The sequence below is a fragment of the Cynoglossus semilaevis genome, chromosome 17 (assembly GCF_000523025.1).
Source record: "Cynoglossus semilaevis isolate Cse_v1.0 chromosome 17, Cse_v1.0, whole genome shotgun sequence".
Classification (NCBI taxonomy): domain Eukaryota; kingdom Metazoa; phylum Chordata; class Actinopteri; order Pleuronectiformes; family Cynoglossidae; genus Cynoglossus; species Cynoglossus semilaevis.
Genome location: NC_024323.1, coordinates 9,933,737 through 9,950,981, shown reverse-complemented (window position 1 = coordinate 9,950,981; position 17,245 = coordinate 9,933,737). Strand labels below are relative to the sequence as shown.

At 39.8% G+C, this 17,245-nt stretch overlaps 2 protein-coding genes across 8 annotated transcripts in view; both read right to left on the bottom strand.

Moving 5' to 3' along the window:
• The window catches only part of eftud2 (elongation factor Tu GTP binding domain containing 2), a 10,914-nt gene extending 2,508 nt beyond the window's left edge, over window positions 1–8,406 (bottom strand). Inside the window, exons 1-24 of the mRNA XM_008329998.3 lie at window positions 8,251–8,406; window positions 7,333–7,448; window positions 7,083–7,245; window positions 6,890–6,968; window positions 6,628–6,703; window positions 6,091–6,156; window positions 5,952–5,987; window positions 5,682–5,772; window positions 5,495–5,577; window positions 4,862–5,028; window positions 4,563–4,687; window positions 4,409–4,472; window positions 4,228–4,318; window positions 3,980–4,115; window positions 3,586–3,713; window positions 3,151–3,344; window positions 2,584–2,695; window positions 2,344–2,484; window positions 2,032–2,133; window positions 1,832–1,914; window positions 1,644–1,730; window positions 754–880; window positions 468–555; window positions 208–326 (exon numbers count right to left, since the gene is read on the bottom strand). Of these exons, the coding sequence (XP_008328220.1) occupies window positions 208–326; window positions 468–555; window positions 754–880; window positions 1,644–1,730; window positions 1,832–1,914; window positions 2,032–2,133; window positions 2,344–2,484; window positions 2,584–2,695; window positions 3,151–3,344; window positions 3,586–3,713; window positions 3,980–4,115; window positions 4,228–4,318; window positions 4,409–4,472; window positions 4,563–4,687; window positions 4,862–5,028; window positions 5,495–5,577; window positions 5,682–5,772; window positions 5,952–5,987; window positions 6,091–6,156; window positions 6,628–6,703; window positions 6,890–6,968; window positions 7,083–7,245; window positions 7,333–7,437 (2,463 nt within the window). The 5' untranslated portion in view covers window positions 7,438–7,448; window positions 8,251–8,406. The remainder of the gene's footprint in view (window positions 1–207; window positions 327–467; window positions 556–753; window positions 881–1,643; window positions 1,731–1,831; window positions 1,915–2,031; window positions 2,134–2,343; window positions 2,485–2,583; window positions 2,696–3,150; window positions 3,345–3,585; window positions 3,714–3,979; window positions 4,116–4,227; window positions 4,319–4,408; window positions 4,473–4,562; window positions 4,688–4,861; window positions 5,029–5,494; window positions 5,578–5,681; window positions 5,773–5,951; window positions 5,988–6,090; window positions 6,157–6,627; window positions 6,704–6,889; window positions 6,969–7,082; window positions 7,246–7,332; window positions 7,449–8,250) is intronic.
• Window positions 8,407–9,667: 1,261 nt separating this feature from the next.
• Window positions 9,668–17,239, bottom strand: phospho1 (phosphoethanolamine/phosphocholine phosphatase 1). 7 transcript variants are annotated; one of them, XM_008329992.3, is made up of 3 exons: window positions 16,466–17,239; window positions 11,925–12,115; window positions 9,668–10,857 (listed from the first exon to the last, which is right to left on the bottom strand). In XM_008329992.3, the coding sequence occupies exons 2-3, from the start codon at window positions 12,082–12,084 to the stop codon at window positions 10,052–10,054; spliced, it is 966 nt and encodes a 321-aa protein (XP_008328214.1). In that variant the 5' UTR covers window positions 12,085–12,115; window positions 16,466–17,239; the 3' UTR covers window positions 9,668–10,051. The 7 variants fall into 7 exon arrangements, with proteins under 7 accessions (XP_008328214.1, XP_008328219.1, XP_024920412.1 ...); XM_008329997.3 differs by having other exon boundaries at window positions 11,925–12,068; window positions 16,466–16,563; XM_025064644.1 differs by lacking the exon at window positions 16,466–17,239 and adding an exon at window positions 10,956–11,020 and having other exon boundaries at window positions 11,925–12,068.
• Window positions 17,240–17,245: the final 6 nt, after the last annotated feature.

The following is a 17,245-nucleotide window of genomic DNA, read 5'->3' as shown; positions in this document are numbered from 1 at the left end:
AATATGTATAGGGAGTAGATGTTGTAGGGAACTGGGGGATGGGGGTGGACCAAAACCACTTAAGGAACAATGTTATCAGCATTTTATAATTAAAAAGAATGAACATCAGCAGAAAACACACTGCTCTAATCAAGATAATGGAAACCTCCTGGGAGGAGCTGATGGTCAAAGGAGGAGGAGTGTGTGTTTTGGAGGAGGTGACCTCACCATGAGGAAAGCAGAGTAGACCACTCTCCTGGCTGTGGGGATGACCTGGCCCCCTCCTCTGTGGAGAGGCTCCTGAGCTATGACAGCGTCCAGGATCTTAAACTTGACATTCCTGATGGCTGCAGGGAGCAGAGGAGGGGGGGAGGGAGGGTAATGGACCACACGTCAGGGATAAAAAAAGACTTTTGCACACATTGCATAATGTAGACGAAGAGGAAAACCACAGGGGTAGTTAAGGTAAGGGTTTAATTAAGACTTACGCTCATCACACAGAGGTCCCTCCCTGGTTCCCCACTGGAAACCCTGGACGATGCTGTCTTTGACCGAGCCCAGCAGAGCTTTATCAACCTGCAGGGCAGAGAAAAAAAAAATGAATGGAAGAAGAAATAAAGAGGCTTGTCACTGCACAAATTACAACAGTAAATATTAAGAGCTTAGGGTTTCTTCAAGATTTCTACTAAAAACAATTTTAACACATTGTCTCTTCAAACATCTAACTGCCTGTGAGCTTTTCCTTGAGAAAAGAATCCAAAACACAGCACTCACCTCAGAAGGCAGAGTGTCATCTACCAGAATGTTGGGTCCTGTTGTGTCTGGTCCAAAGGCCCAGATTGACCTGGCGGCCAACAGATCCCAGTCGTACTTTGTCTGAAAGAACTCTCCCAGCTTCTTCCTGCAACAAGGAAACAGCATGAAGCGGCGCTTAAAGGCGGGGGGAGAGGAGGGTTTACACACACTGTCAGCTGGGAACATTAAAGAGATTGGTTGATCGGGGGTCACGAAGGTTAATGGAATACGAGGAGTGGAGCGAAGGTTTAGTTTAATGGTGTGTGAAGTATTTCCCACTCCTGGCGTTGACCACTCCATTCTGGCACTGTTGGGTCCAGATGGTTGAACAGACGTGGCCAGAACACACACACTAATGAATGCTACTTTAGTCACAGGGACGGAAAAAAAAATCCTGCATGCTTTTAGTGCATGATTTAATTACAGTAAAAGGTCTAATCAATACTTCAAGTGAAGGGCTTTTAATAAGTACATACCTATACTTCTCCTAATGCACAGACTGGTCTTTACTTCAATATAAAAATCATGCAGATTCTGTATTCAACTGAGTGAGGAAAATGGTATAATATGGCGGTATTTAATAAATCTATATTTAAAAATAAAATAAAAAACTAACTAAAACCAAGTGTGGACATTTCTTTGTCACATCTGTATATCATTGTTAATATTTCATTAAAAACGAATTACCATTCCTGCACTGCTCATTTATCTCTATTAACTGAAGGACTAATGATTATTAATGTTCGGTCAGATTGTGAGTAGATTTAAAGCATTTGATGATATGGTGATTATCGCACGTGTCGTCACATCGTTTATTTTAAAATACCATCTCAAAGCAGTGAGGTGTAACGATGTGGTGCTGAACTCACCTGTTCCATGTGATCTGCACCACTTCGTTCTCTATGTCCTCGGCCAGACCCTTCTCCAGGGGCTCGGCGATCATGGTGATTTTATTCCTGTCGATGACATCACACAGACATCACTATCACTTCTCACAGATGATACAACACTGAGCCAGTAGGGGGAAGACTTAAAAAAAGGTAAGTTAAATACTCACTTTTTGTTTGGCGTTTCAGCAAAGCACTTGAGGGACGATGTTTCAACTACTGTTTCACAGAAAGTCACAACTGGGTCGGCAACCTGTGACAAAACACGAGCAGGGGTTTTATACTTGAAATGNATATATATATACACACAACATATATAATATAAACTCTGCAGTATAATGATTTGGAAAAATATTTGAATAACATTTACTTTAATGTCGATTTCAGAGTACATCTTCCGCAGGTCGTGCATGACACAGTCCAGGTAAAGCTCTCCTGTGCCCAAGATAACATGCTCCCCAGATTCTTCCACCTAAAAGACAGAGACAAAGACAAAGACAAATGGAGACAAAAAAAGGATTCACTTCTTACTTTTACAGTTACTTAATTCTGCCAATTTATTGCTACACTGACTACATCTGTAATTTCCTATGTGCTCCAAGGAGATTGTCTTGTTCTTGTATATCACCACACATTTGGAAAAGATCTGCCACAGGAAACCCAGCCTTGATGATTGATGTACCTTTGTGGTTAAGGATGGATAGCTCTTGTTGACCTTCCTCAGTCCGTCAAGCATTTTAGGAAGCTCTGACGGGTTGACAGGTTCCACTGCGATCTTGATAACTGACGCGGTGTTGAACTTCAGAGGCCGGAAAATCTGGGCCTGTGGAAGAAAGAAGAAAATGGCTGTATGTGATGCTGCTCTTGGTAATAATCCTAGAGACCCTGTTGACTCCCTGTGTCTCTCCCTGCCATGTCTCACCTCTTCGTTGCCTCTGGGTTCTGTGATTGTGGCTGTTTTGACGATGGGTTGATCGCAGCCTTCGATCAGGACCCAGTTGCCGGCAGGGACTCGATTCACTTCAATCTGATATCTGTAGATGTGGTGGAAATAATCAGCAAATAAAAACATCAGTTTCAAACAATTAATTCTTTTGATTTTGACTTTTTTTTACTCTTATTAGGCTTGTGTCAAATAATTTTTCAAAATTAATCGGATATAATTATAGAATCACTGTGGTCTGAAAACATTTTCTTAAATTTTTGTTATGTGTTTCACAAGTGTTTTTATCTGTGAATAATCCAAATGATGGAATTATTGATGGAAAATGTCAAGAGAAATATGCAAAGGTAGGAGTAAAAATTCAGTTTCAAACAATTTGTGGATTTTAGTCATTACAGAAGGAAAGTTTTGTTTTAACCTTTTTATTAATTCCGTTTAATCCCCTTTACTGGAAATAAGTAAAAAATAATTCTGTACATATAGACATATTTAAACATCAATCTATTCTTTAATAAAGTGAAATAACAGTAGAATTAAGAAGGGTACCTGGCAACAGAAATCCACAGACGTCCAACGGTGCAGACCTGAGAATCCTCCTCATCTTCCAGAGTGTAGTTTTCTCCTAACACTTTGACCGGCTGACCTGCCTGAATGGTGCCACTCAACACTCTGCCAAAGGCGTGGAACTGAACCCCATCTTCAGTGCTGTACATCTTAGTGGTGTGGCACATCAGGGGGCCCTGAGGACGGGACAGACAAGGTGGACAGGAAAAAAAGAAAGAAAGAAATAACAAAAAGTGAGGACAGCAGTCTTAACAAAGAGGTTAAGGTAAGACTCTTTAATTCATCTTGACCTCAGGGTAAATGAAACAGCCTATTTAATTATATCTAATTAGAACAAGGTAAAAACACAACGCAACATTTCTACTTCCTCTGAAAAGCAAATAAACAGGACGTGTCCTCCATCACTTCAAAACTCACTTCAGGGTCACACTCTGCCATGGCATCCCCCAGATCTGAGTCCAGACCTCCTGTGTAGGTGTGCTCTATCTTGGCCCTGGCGCCACCTTGTGGGGATGGTATGTGCTGAACGCACATGTCAGCAAAGCCTATAGAGAAAACACCAGGGCTGTATTAGGAATTGCCTCATAAAAGCAAACATGAATTGATTCTTTCCTTTTTGAAGGTCAGCAGCCACTTGCCCGTTGTAAAATGCTATGTTATCAATATGTAATAACACTGCACCAGCATTATAGCACCTCTATTTACAGAGGTGACTTAAGCTGGAGTATTTCCAACGACCATAAAGAGATGTAATAACCTCACATTCAGGGCTACAGTCTATCACAATAACAAAAAATAAAGCTGGACAAACCAGTGAATTCCCCAAAGAAACGATTGCAGACCAGCCTCAACAACGGTCTGATGTTCAGCTTCAGCTCCTCTTTAGTCAGGTGAATACCTAACTCATCCAGAACTCGAGGAAGAGACGTGTCCACATCTCCAACCACCTGCAAATAGAATTGAGGTGGTGAATATTTACACATTTGCACGACTACGTCCAGGAGCCTGAAACTATGGAGCTCGGGGAGCTGATTCTAGTGCATGTTAACAATGGCCAACCTGTGACAGGATCTTGTAGAGAGGCTCCAGAACAAACTCGACAAAACTGCGCTGAGAGTTGCTGCTGGGAGCTTTCTTTGTGAACTTCCGTCTGAAAAGAAAGGAAAATCATTAAGGAAAATGAGACGAGACTTGACCACAGAGAAGGAGACTTTAAGTTCAATCTATATTCTGTTCTTACGTTTTGGGGTTGAAGTAAATGTCTCCCCACAGCCTCTTGGCAAACTCATTATAGTTAATGTCACCTGTGAACAAACGCTGACCGTGAATACATGGAACGTGTATAAAACAAACTAGAGACAATGTAGTTTTCTGTAGTTGAAAAGGCATCTTACCGTAAGTGTCAGAGTAAATCTTTGCAAAGGAGCCGAGAGTGAAGCAGATACTGTACTGGGAGCTGGCAAAGCACACATTTCCGAGCAGTGGAGACACGACCAAGTTCTCATCTGTAGTATAAGTGCTAAAAAGATAATTTTATAAAATTAGCATCTTCAGATATTCTCTCTTTTAGATCATGTTTTTTAAGATCTAACACTTTTTTAAAGATACGATTTTTTTATAAATTGGAACTATTAAATAATTTTTGTAGGTTCATCCATTCTTAACAGTTCCTTCAACAAGGATGAAATATTACCTGAGCAAACCATTGACCTCATCGACGATGTGGCGCAGTTTATAATATGCATCTGTCGGAGGCAGTTTGAGCTCCACAATGAGCCGGTCCACCTTGTTGATGCAGATGGTGATGGCCATTCGCTCCTGAACTGCATGTTTGATGAGTCGCTCAGTGTTTAGCATTACCTGGATGAAGAATACAGAACAAACCCAATTATTCAAAGGATAAAAAAGTTATTTCATATTATATTTGAGTTAAAACTGTGGTTCTCAATGTATGAAAGGGGTAAGGCATTAATTTCCTACACATACAAAAAAATAGATTAAAATGTCAGAAAACAGAGGATGCGACTAATTAAAACAGAGGTTGCTAACTATATTTGTCAGATGGCCAAATTTTTTCTAGACAGATACCTTGGTGGCCAGAGATACAAAATTTATTATTATTTATTTTGGGATCTAGTCACGACTGTAATGGACAGCAGATTCAGTCACTGCCAGTTGATGATCACATCAACCCATTGATACAAATGTTGTCATTGTTTACACAGATATTTTTGTTCACTTTTGCTACATGATCACTGAAATAAAAATACTTAATTACTTAATGTGTTGATAAAGCTGTCAAATAAATAAATAAAAGGTTACTAACTCCTTCTGCAGCATCTATGAAGAGGACAATGCCATCTGAGATCCGGATACTGGACGTGACCTCATCTGAGAAGTTCACATGACCTTAAGATGAAAAAGAAAACAAGTTTAGATTATGATAAAATATTAAAGTTTTGACATTTGTCAACCACCTTAAACTTAAAACTAGGAATTTTAAGGTGTACTACCTGGTGTATCCATGATGTTGAAGAGATACGATTTGCCCCTGGAGTCTGGCAGAACCATTGTGACTGGAGTACTTTTGATACCAACTCCTCTCTAAAGAAGAAATGAAAACATAAAAAATGAACAAAGATGTAAAATAAACTTTTCCAACATCATGAATGTAAAACAAGCCCATCCTTAAGAGACAGAATCGAGTAGACAAAACTAACTCCAGGCTACATTAGCAATGATAGCATGGCATCAGTGAAGTTGTTCAAACCCAAAATACCAACCTCCTGTTCTGTGAAGAGGATGTCTGTGTATCGGAGCTGCAAATGTGAAGAGTTCATGACATTAGGTTAGAGGTTTGTTGTACGTTAAATTAAAGAGAAATTAGACATTTTTTACTTTTTGAACTATCAACACACTTACATCCACATCGTCTCTCTTCCTGATTTCTGGGTGTGTCTGTTCAATTAGGCAGTCAACAAAACAGGTCTGGAGAAAGAAACACATTAGATTTAAATAAGTGTAAACTACAGGCATGTAAACAGGATACACTTTGAAACATTTCTTGAATTTAGATGTGCAAACATAATGCAAATAGATTTTCATCAGATCTGGATGTGACCTTATCCAGTATAACAGCTATAACTGTTTTTATCAACAACAATAAACAAACATAAATGAATGCAAGACCTTATTCTCGACAAGTACACACTGGTTCATATGTAGATTTATGCAAATATTTATGGCTTTACAACAACAGTTATCAAGAGAAAATAGGAACATTCAGCATGACAGAGCCACATGTCACAGTCTGAACCCTGTCTATTGTCATCAAGCAGGTTCAGTTAATTTCACTGTAAAATAATTAATGTATTCACGTTTCCTCTGAAGAGCACCTTCTCAAACTGTGCCTTAATACCAGCCTTAATAATATCTACTGTACATAAAGGAGGTTCTAACCTTGCCGTGGTGAAGGTGACCACAGAGAGTGACGTTACGAATCAACTCTGGACCATCCATCAAATCTGCCAGGAATCTGGCAGCAGGCAAGAGGAATATATCACAGCATTAGATGACAGAAATGACAAATAGAAACACAGTCAATGACAAATTAAAATCCCTGGCAATGTGCCTTCACTGGTCATTTAATCCTGTTTATAATTTGCAAGGTCAATATTGTTTGGTAGACTCATGTAAGCAAAACACTGCATGGATGACTCACTCCATATCGTAAACTGTAGCAGGCAATTCTTGTTCCATTAAAGTAAACCGTCGGCTCTTTACAGGTTTGATGATGGGCTCTGAAAGATAAGGATATAGCATATTTGTACATTTTTGCTTTCATTACTCATACACATCCCAACCAGTCATGGTGTTCAATACAAATAACTGCTTGAATACTGTACATCTCTCACCAGTTAGAGGTTGGGTGTCCTCCTCCTGGACAATAGTTTCTACTTCTGGTCCATAAACCTCCTCCGCTGTCGGATAATACTTCTTATCCTCATGCAGAACCACCTCCATGCCTGGGGCATCATCATCAGCATCAGCAGGTTCATCTTCATCGTCGTCATCACCCTGCACATGAACAAAGTTGTAACACACAAATATGCACAAAGGGAGTTTTTACACTCATTGAAAACAGAATGACATAGGATACGCTACCTCATCAATATCTCTGTCCTCTGCTTCAAGATCATCTTCATCATCATCAGAGTCCAGCTCTGGACCGATGTAGTTTCCAAACTCATCATAAAGATCAGCCTCCATCTTGTAGAGACCTAAAAAAAATGTCAGAGTTCAACATCTTCCTAGTTCATTTACGGTCCACATAACATTAATACAAAACTCAGGAAGAGAACCTGCATTAACCATACAAAAAGTTCATCAGTGACCAGCGGCTAACAAAGCCACGATTTCTATCCTAAAGGACAAGAGCAATAATCACCGTTCCACTTGAAATATATATTTTTGGGCATCAGGAAATATATTTGCGTTATTATAGTTTGTGTAAAACAATAAAAAAAATAGGTCAAGCACAATCGTTACAATAACACGCCGTATTGCATTGTAAACAACAATACAACATTTGATATAAATCCGTGAATAATTGGAGGTCGATGTGCATGTATTTATTCTTTGCAATAACAAACATATAATTGTTTAAAGTCTTTGCTGACGTAACAACAACGTCGTGTGTTAACAATTAAATACTATTTTGTTCTTAAGGTTTAAGAAATCTTGTCCTCTGACGTGAAAACGTACCCTTCAACAACAGCCAATGCTAATTCATACTTTACAAACTGATCGGCATTTTTGTTTATCTAAGGCAACATCCTCTCCTGAGACACACACACACATATATATAACGTTAAAAGTACTTCGCTTTAGTTGTTTACAATAAGCATAAGCGAACTGTTTTATATTCTGACAATAATGTTGCACAGAGCCGGCAAGATAGCCCACTAGCTAGCAAAGAAATGAATGATCTGTGGACGACGTTTAACTAACGTTGTTTTTCTACGTATTCTTTTACCGCTATTTGTATGTTAAGGTACATTGAATGTTGCAAAACACACTCACCTTTCTTCGCTTTCACTTAACTCGATTAACCGAACCGAACGAAAAAGTACTTAGTAGGGGGAAACGTTTTAAAATACAACAATATTTCAACAGAGCGGCATGCGCACAGAATGACTACTTCCGGGTCTTCCTCTATGAACCGGAAATGTAATAAAAACTCGGCACTGCCCCTCCTGAGTAACAGGGAAACTGCAGGTAAACGCCTCCCCACTGCCCAAGGCAAGTCTGGCGTGATTGTTGATTTAACATGAATGCCTTCCTCATCTTCTATCGCGTTACCCCTGTTCACGTGTTAATTTAATCAGTCTGATAGAATTCGACTCTGAATTTACTAGAGCTTACCAGTCCACCACTGGGCCAAACATATTATTAACGACCAGGTGTATAAGCCTACCTATTTTGACACATAATAGCTTGACGTTAGATTGTTACAAAAATAATAGGTAGAAGTTTGTCAAAGGTATGACTAGTAGATAAAGTTAAGTCGCTCACATTCGAATATGACGGTAGACGTCTATTTCAGGTGGGTTTGAAAATCCGGGCATTGTCATCGACAACAGGAATTTTACAGAAATTTAAACGTTACAAAATATATTTCACAAGGCTAGTTACATTCCCTGCTGCAAATTTAAACGACATACAGAATTTAGTCAGAAAGGTGGAAAATAGATTACCGCCCCATACCAAATATTTACTCACTAAGGCATAGTTGTTTATTTTCTTTTATTGTTTTTACAGTAAACCTAATATGAAAATATAGTTGTTGTTATACATTATGACCACACGATGGCGCTCCTTGTAAATTGTACACATAAAGCGTCTATGGATTAGCGTGAGGAAAACTTACAGGCTTTTGGGAACGGTACTTCTGATCAAACGTTTAATTAAAAAGTCACTCCGCCGCAAACTCATGTTTGTAGCTACCTGACGTTTTTTTTTATTAGGTTGACCTCTTTAGGACATGAATGCAGAAGTCATGTCGTTAAATAATGTGTGACAGGAGTTCACATGTAATAATTTTTTTTTTCATGATACAGTTCTGTCTATCAGGGATTTTTAACAATAAAGAAACATATATAAAATTATAATATATATATACACACATATTATATATATATATAGTATTAGAGTAGGCATCATATTCACAAAGCAAGACTGATACACATAATAAACATTCAGAAACATGTACATTTCTGTAGACACGGAGTACATATTTCTTCAAACATGACACATTTTTTTTGTCTTATAAAATTAGACTAAACAGCTCGTTGGATAAATTAGTGATTCAATGACCAACAGACCTACCACTGTCTACCATGGATTGCTACTGAATACTTTAAATAAAAACATTTGTCTTAAAATATTGTTTGCCTGAAGGTAAATAATATATATATATATATACATAAAGTAAAAAGCATTATTTTCATTTTTTATTGCATTTTTCAATGTTTTTTCTGACAAAGGACAGTCTAGTTGAGACAGACACAGAAGAACCTGATGACCAAAGGAAGTTCACCTAAAAACAAACCACCGAAAAAAAGAAACAAACAAACAAACATTAAAAAATGTGAGCTGTTGTCTTCATCTGAAGCCACACTGCCTTCTGCCTGTATTCTCTCTTTCTCACTTTCTTTACCCCATTGATTTGATTAAAGAAATTAGCTAAAATGTGTTTCGTCTATGAAATAAGGTTTAGTTTATTGGTACGTTTTCCTGATCTAACATTGCTGACATGACAATCTGTAGATATGACCTTTAATAGCCGCTCACCCTGACTCTTATTTATAGTTGACCATTTTTTTTACTCAGCTATCAGCTTCCTCAGTCGCTGCACCACTTCATCTGCACTAACCCAAGGCACCGTGACTGCCTTGAACTCCCCAGGCATGGCTTCATGGGTCTCCGTGATCAACCGGTGCATAGGGAAGTCCCTGCGAGGGAAGGCCACGTCCCGGGGCCCGAGAGCAAGGGCTGGACAGAAGTCGTTAGCTCCATCACCCACGTAGAAAACCCTCTGGTATGGTCGGCCACGCTCCTGCGTCCTACGGGCCACATAGTCTTTGACCACCACCTGCTTGCACATGTTGACCGGGCACCGCTGGCAGTCGTGAGAGTGGAAGGGCTTGAGCACCAGACGTCCGTCCCTGTTGAAGGTAGCTGGGTTGGTGAAGATACGGTGAAAAAGCTGGCGGGCGCCGACGCGCCTCAGCCACGACTCGATGAAGAAGGCGTTGGCGTCAGAGACCAGCACAACCTCAAAGTCCTGTGGAGGACGGGTGCGGAGGAACTGGAAGAGGTTGAGCATGCCGGGGGTGGCAGGTAACTTCTCCATTATCCCTCGCATGTCACTCTCAGTGACACCTTGCTCTGCGAGGTAGGCCAGGACACGCTGCATGTACTCGTTGTAGCGTCCAGGATTGTAGGTGTCCTTCAGCCAATCGGGGAGGTGTTTACCCGGGGCGGCCTGAACCACCATATCATCGCTGGTCTCATCCACGATGGTCTCATCGAAGTCAAAGAAGATTAGGAAGCGCTTGTCGGAGGACATGTTGGATGAGTGGGAGGCCATGATCTCTGTGCGTCGGGACCTGTGGTGTTCCTCCTCTCCTGGAGGGTGGGGTGGGACATAACAGCAGTTGAAGAATGAATCTCCCATCATTAACTATGTCACACCACTTTACTCTAGCCAAGTGGCATCAAAGAACCTTCTCCAGCATTCTCCTCCAGGGAGGCGGAAGCTGCCGTGGAAATCTAAGTTTCTGGAAAGAAGCTGTGTTTAAATAGAGGGGGACGGGGACGGGGAAGGGGAAAGGGGAAAGGGTTGGGTCGAAACAAACCGAATAGAAATTAAATTTAGGGTGTACACATATACAAACAATTAATGATAATAAAAAGGAGTGCAGTGCAGCCAACCAGCAGCATCTTCAGCCCTGTTTAGCTTTTGTTGAATACTGAGAACAATTTGAACAAACAGTATATATGTATGTTTAAAACAATAACATTTCTACAGGGAATTTAAAACTAAATGTGTTTGAGGCTGCAAGAGGAACGTCCACATTTTCTATTACCTGCTGTAAAAACTCTGTTCAAACATTAAACTAATAAAGCGGTATGTCAACACACATCCTCACCCAGTTTCTGACTTCATTCTCAGATTTCCTACATTATTTTTTTACATATTCCATATAAATTTCTATCTTCTCCACTAAAGCAGAAAAAAAATCACTATTATCAGATCTAAGCTCAACACAAAATCTTGAGATTTCACATTTGATAAAGATCATTGGCCTTGTTAAAAGTTGATTTTCATATTAATCTGTTTGCATCAATAACTGAGAAAAAGAATAAGACTCATAAAACTGCTATGAAACACAACTATTAAATCTGAAGACCAATTATTCTACACATAAAAATATATAATAACGCATTACATAATGTACCTTACAGTTATAGTTCCCAAAATATGCACTTTTTGCAGAGGATATTGCCGTTTACTAGGGAGCTACTTATTCAGACCATCTTCAACTCAGACTCAGATGAGAGCACCTCTCTTCTCTAACCTACTTTCTAAAAACAACAGTGCAGGGTGGTCGCAGTCGAGAAGATTAACTCTTTTTCTCCACTGCCTAAAAAATGTATAGAAAAAGAGAAAAAAAAAACTGTATATAAATCACCGGTTCTGTTGTCGGTCTCCGCAGTCAATCCAGTACAATCCGGTTTCAGAGGGAACACCGAACGAGTTCTGCCGGTCTGCCGCTGGGGCGCGCTTTTATGTGACAGTCCAAAACCACGCGAGCGTCTGGGAAACGTGACCGCGCCTGCGAGCCCGCCCATTTAATAACAGCCCACGGCGCGCGTTCACAGCCTTTCCGAAAGAAGACATGGAACATGAAGGAGAAAAAAAAACAACCAGAGTGAATACTCGGTATTCTGTGTACAAAACCACACATATATTAATAGTGTGTGTGTGTAAAGATGACATGAATGTGTCAGTGTTGGTCTTTCCGTCAGCACTGCAGATGTAATGACCTGTGGTCAAAGGTGTGTGAGACACTGCAGGACAAAAAAACAAATGACTCTGGTTAGAGGTAAACAACAGCAGCTCCAAAAACAGCCCAAGGTCATTTCTGCTAAACACCGAGTATATTTTTTCCATTTACCCTCAGCTGATACTCATGCTATAGCAGTGGGGAAGTGGGCGTAAACATGTACGAGGAAATATTTAAATCACCCGATTCCCAGAAGAGGTGATACTCTAAAAATGTAAAGACAATAAGATATTTTATTAAGTTATGCCCTAAAGTCTTTAAACAATTAAAGGTGATTAAACAATTCAACATCTGGCAGATTTACTGCTCGCTGGACACAAGGTGCCAACGGCGCAGAGAAAATGTAGTAGTGCTTTACCTGGGAACTGCAGGGTTTTGTAGACTCACACTTGAAATGAGGAAAAAAATAACAATGATAATTCCAAAACTGCAAAATAAGAACCGTTTCGGTGTTTTGTTTCTTCTTTGGCCTATAGAATCTGTTGGTCAACAGAACAAGTATACATTGTGCCCTGGTCCGTCTCAGATGAACTCTCTACAGTTAATACATGACTGTTTTTGCAGCATACAGTCTAGAGAAGCAGCTTCTAACGTATGTCGTCTGTTCCTTTATTCTCCTGAATCTTTTTTGAGACCTATTAACTGTAAAATGCCACCCACATTATTTTTTTACTGTGTTAGTAAAACACAGATTTAAACCACGAGACACCTGTGGTTACCTACTGCGGCGCCCTCCACCTGGTAACAACCACCAAAAATAAATATTTTACCAAAGACATGACAGGCCACGTGAAACCTAACCTCGTGCTGTTTGAATATGGAAACAGACCTAAATGTGCTGGACTTTGGTAAATGACCGCTATAAAATAACAGCCGTGGTCAAAACTTCTCCTTTTCAAACATTAACGTATTGTGTTTCTACAATGGTGTAGATAACAAGGTGCAAGTGCGCGGTGATTATTGAACAGTGCAGCAACTGGTCGAGCAGCATCTGAAAAACAACAGTTTCCTTATCTGTCTGCTGACAGACGTGGCCTTCTCCCTCCTCTACACCACAAGGCGTAATGACTAACAGCTGGGTAGGCTGACAGTACTTCCAAACCCGAACAGAAAAGGCGATGTACCCACACTGTTATTATCCCCTCTGCTCACGAAATGAGCCTCGGTACCTGACCACCCACTCACCATCAGTGAATCACACTTTTCTCTGCACACACAGCCTTTAAGGAGTATGTGACTCACTGATGCACCACTGAAAAGCACCTGAGGGCACAAGGCATTATAAAAGATATTTTGTCAAGAAGACATTTTTAATGGTATTTATTTTTAAAACGCTAAAGATGCAAGGGGAAATTCAGGGAACAGAGGAGGCTTTGGTGAGGAAAATGCAGTCAAAAGACTGAATAATAATAAAAGACAATAATTGTTTTTTTAAAAAAAAGGTGGAGGCAGGTTGGAGTTGTATTGTCTCATTGACAGAAAGCTGAGCAGCAGCAGCAGAGGTGAAGCTGCTGGGGGTTTTTAATGGGAGGAACCAGAATTAGAAACAGAGGGAAGAGCTAAGGCCGAGGAGAAACAGGTGGAATTAGAGCTTGAGGATGGTTTGGACATGTGCTGAGGAGAAGCAGTGAATATAATGGGAAGAGGACGTTATAGACAGAGCTGTGGGACAGGAGAGACTAAATGAAGATTCCACAGAAGACACATTGATGCAAATATAGATCCAATATTTGGCTGCCAATTATCCAAATTGGTAATCAGAGTCTACTTCCAACAAACTCGTGTGTCAGTTTATTTTAAAGTTGTGAAAGGAGACACAAGAACTAAGTACCTGAAATATCGTTCAAGGAACTGGTCTTTACTCTGTAGTTTAAGCATCAGTGCACACTGTAATACTTATCAAAGACCTATATGTTCAGTTTTAAGCTGCAAGTCAAGTTTGACAGGTTTCATTAGACATCAGGCCCTTCAACGTCATTCTAGAGCTGTTCCACTGGTCCAAAAGAATTTTACATGAATCTGAATCCATTCCCAGATCAGTGACAAGTTCATATTTACCAGCGCATTAAGTAATTTAAATAAACAAATCCTTTTTGAAGAGTGAAGAGAGAGACAGTCAGGGACACAAAAATGACCATGGCTACTTATCTTTACTTTTAAAAATTAGCAGTCAGTTAAATGTATATTATCAAAAAAGGCCCATCGTTTTCCACGTCTTGTCCATTCTCCAGGTAACATACAAAAAAGACATACCAGGACATTATAAAGCTGCACATTTTGTACCAGATACAATAATAAAATACACAATGCTACATTAAGTGGTTAAAAATACAAAGGGGGGGGGGGGGGAGAAGATATATTGAATTTCTTTTAAAATATCTTTTAAAGAATATACAATGGTACTTTTTTTTCTGAACGAGCCAAGAATTTTAGTAGAAAGTGCATTCCATATAGCAAAGGAAGGAGGAGGAGAATTGATCGGCAACGTGAAAGATGTAATGGGACATGAGACACAGAGAGACTCTATGAACAGACGTACAAAGACGAAAGTGTTTGGGGACAAATCTTTGTGGAGCCAGTGTGAAGTAGCCCAGCAGTAGGAACATTTCTTTCTATTAAAAAAAAAGACCATTTGAAGGAAAGGTGATGTCACTTAAGAACAGGAAATTTCACCGAAGCATGTCACTCAAAGCAGCGTCCTGTGTTCCCCGCTGCCGCCTCCTCCACACTGGCTAACACCACTTTGTGTTCTCCTCCTTTCCTTGCCTTAAAAAACATCCACTCAAAGTCACCATCTTCACCCTTTTCACTCGTAGCCACAAATGCACTCTGATCCACAATGCATTGTCAGCCCCTCCCTCCCACCCTCTGTTCCCTGCGCCTCACCCACGCAGCAGTAAAGTGCAGAGAATACACACAAATTAAGAGGCTCAAAAAAAAAAAAAGAGACAAAAGATTCAAATGGCAACATGCTGTGGAGCTACAAAGGGACAACATGAGAAGCGGCTTTTGAGAGTCACAGAAATGGCAGGATAAATGCAGGTCTCTCATCAAACTACAGAGCTTAACTGCTTCAGACTGAATACTGTTCAAAGTGAATATTCTACCTGTGGAGGCGAAAAAGCCGTTGAGATAATTTCTATTATACATGACGAAACTCACAGTGTGCAAGTCTTTGGGGACTCCTGTTATTTAAGTTAAGTTTAATACACTCTACAAAGGTCTTCAGAAATAGTTCTCCAGTCTAAAATGAGTTCCAAAGCTGATCACTGATCATTATTTGCTTTCTTGGACAACGAGGTCTTAACAGTGTCAGGCACTTAAGGAATGAAAATGAAGAAACATTCCAAATTATAACATTACAATAATGTGCTTTTGGCAACATTCCAAACTGTGGTGTAAACCAAACAAGTTCCCAGATCAACCACTTAAATTACTAATTAAAAGTTGCAACAGCAAAGTGTTGTCCTGAAAGCATTTGAATAAAATACAAAGTAGATAATCGGGCACAGAAGCTAAGAAGTGCTTGTGGTAAACTGTTCATCCAATGGTCACCAAAGTCATGTCTTTAATGGAGGGGTTAGCAAAATGAACACGTTTCTAGGAAGAGGCAACTGCTAAAATATCCTCACACAAACAGACAATAGTCCAAGTCTGAAGCATTTTGGATGATCAGTGATTTATTTTTGGAACCTTCAATAAAACACGAGAGTGGCTCCGTAATGGTTCGGGGCTGTGTTTTAGCCAGTGTCGTCGGTGACCCAGTGAATTATGTGGAAATTTACTTTTTCAGCAACACTTTGAAACACTGCATATGCAATTGAAACAAACATGATGAGAATAACAAATTCTCCATCAAGCAATGAAAATATTGTCATCAAATTTGTTCAGTCTCATGGATAGGAGCCTTCAAATTAGGATTATAAAAGCTTTGGTTTTTTTTTTTCAATTAAGCAGTTTATATAAATTTAAGGTTCTATTGAAAATTCTATTTCATGTATTCATAATTTTTCTAAATTCAAAAACAGGAGAGCTCAAAGACTTGCTCACACCAAGGTAAATTAGGAACAAACTGCAAAAGAAAGCATTTGGCTAACAAACACATCTAGGCTGGTTGAGACTGTCACGCATCCATCAGTACACACACATCAACACACAGACCTCACCAATATATTCCTGAACACAGTGCTGTCGAAGGGTTAACAACCCTAAATCCAGAGAGCTAAATCCATGCCAAACATTCCTGCAGCTTACAAAAAAACCAAAACAAATCTATTACATGAACACATTGTTATCTACACAAGAGTTCCAAGTACATTTTTAGAATCCTATGTCAACTTGCCTTTTATCCTGACATTTCCTATCATGTGCTAACAACCGTATAGCTACACTACAGAACCATTCATTAGCTTAAAACTGAGCAAATCATCAGAGAACACGATAGCATGAATGACTCATCATTCTGCGTAGGCAACATTCAGCTTTGACAGATTTAGACGCGTGTGACCGTGTGGAAAACAGAGTCCGTATAGTGAAAATCAAAAACCGAGCATTACATTGAAAATGCCCTAAAACTGTGGAATATGGGCTGAGAGGAATATGCATAATTATCAGTTAAGACCAGTGATGGAAAAGAACCAAAGTGTGTATTATGTGACCTTTAACATGGTAACCCGTATCATTTTATCAGCAGCGAATGAAGGTTGGGGTAAATCCTGACGGGGTCACGTGTCCGGCCCCTCACAGTGGCAGTATTTGACGGTCATCGGTTATCTAAGAGCATCTGTTAACCAACAGTACTGAAAACTGAGGAGTCACTGATCACAGTGAGTCAATCAGTGACCATGCGGTCTCTGTCCTTTTGAGTGTGCTTGAGTTCAGTGTGAGGCTGAGCGTGCCAGGGCATGTCCTGCATAAAAATGACTCCACACGAAAAATCGAGTCAA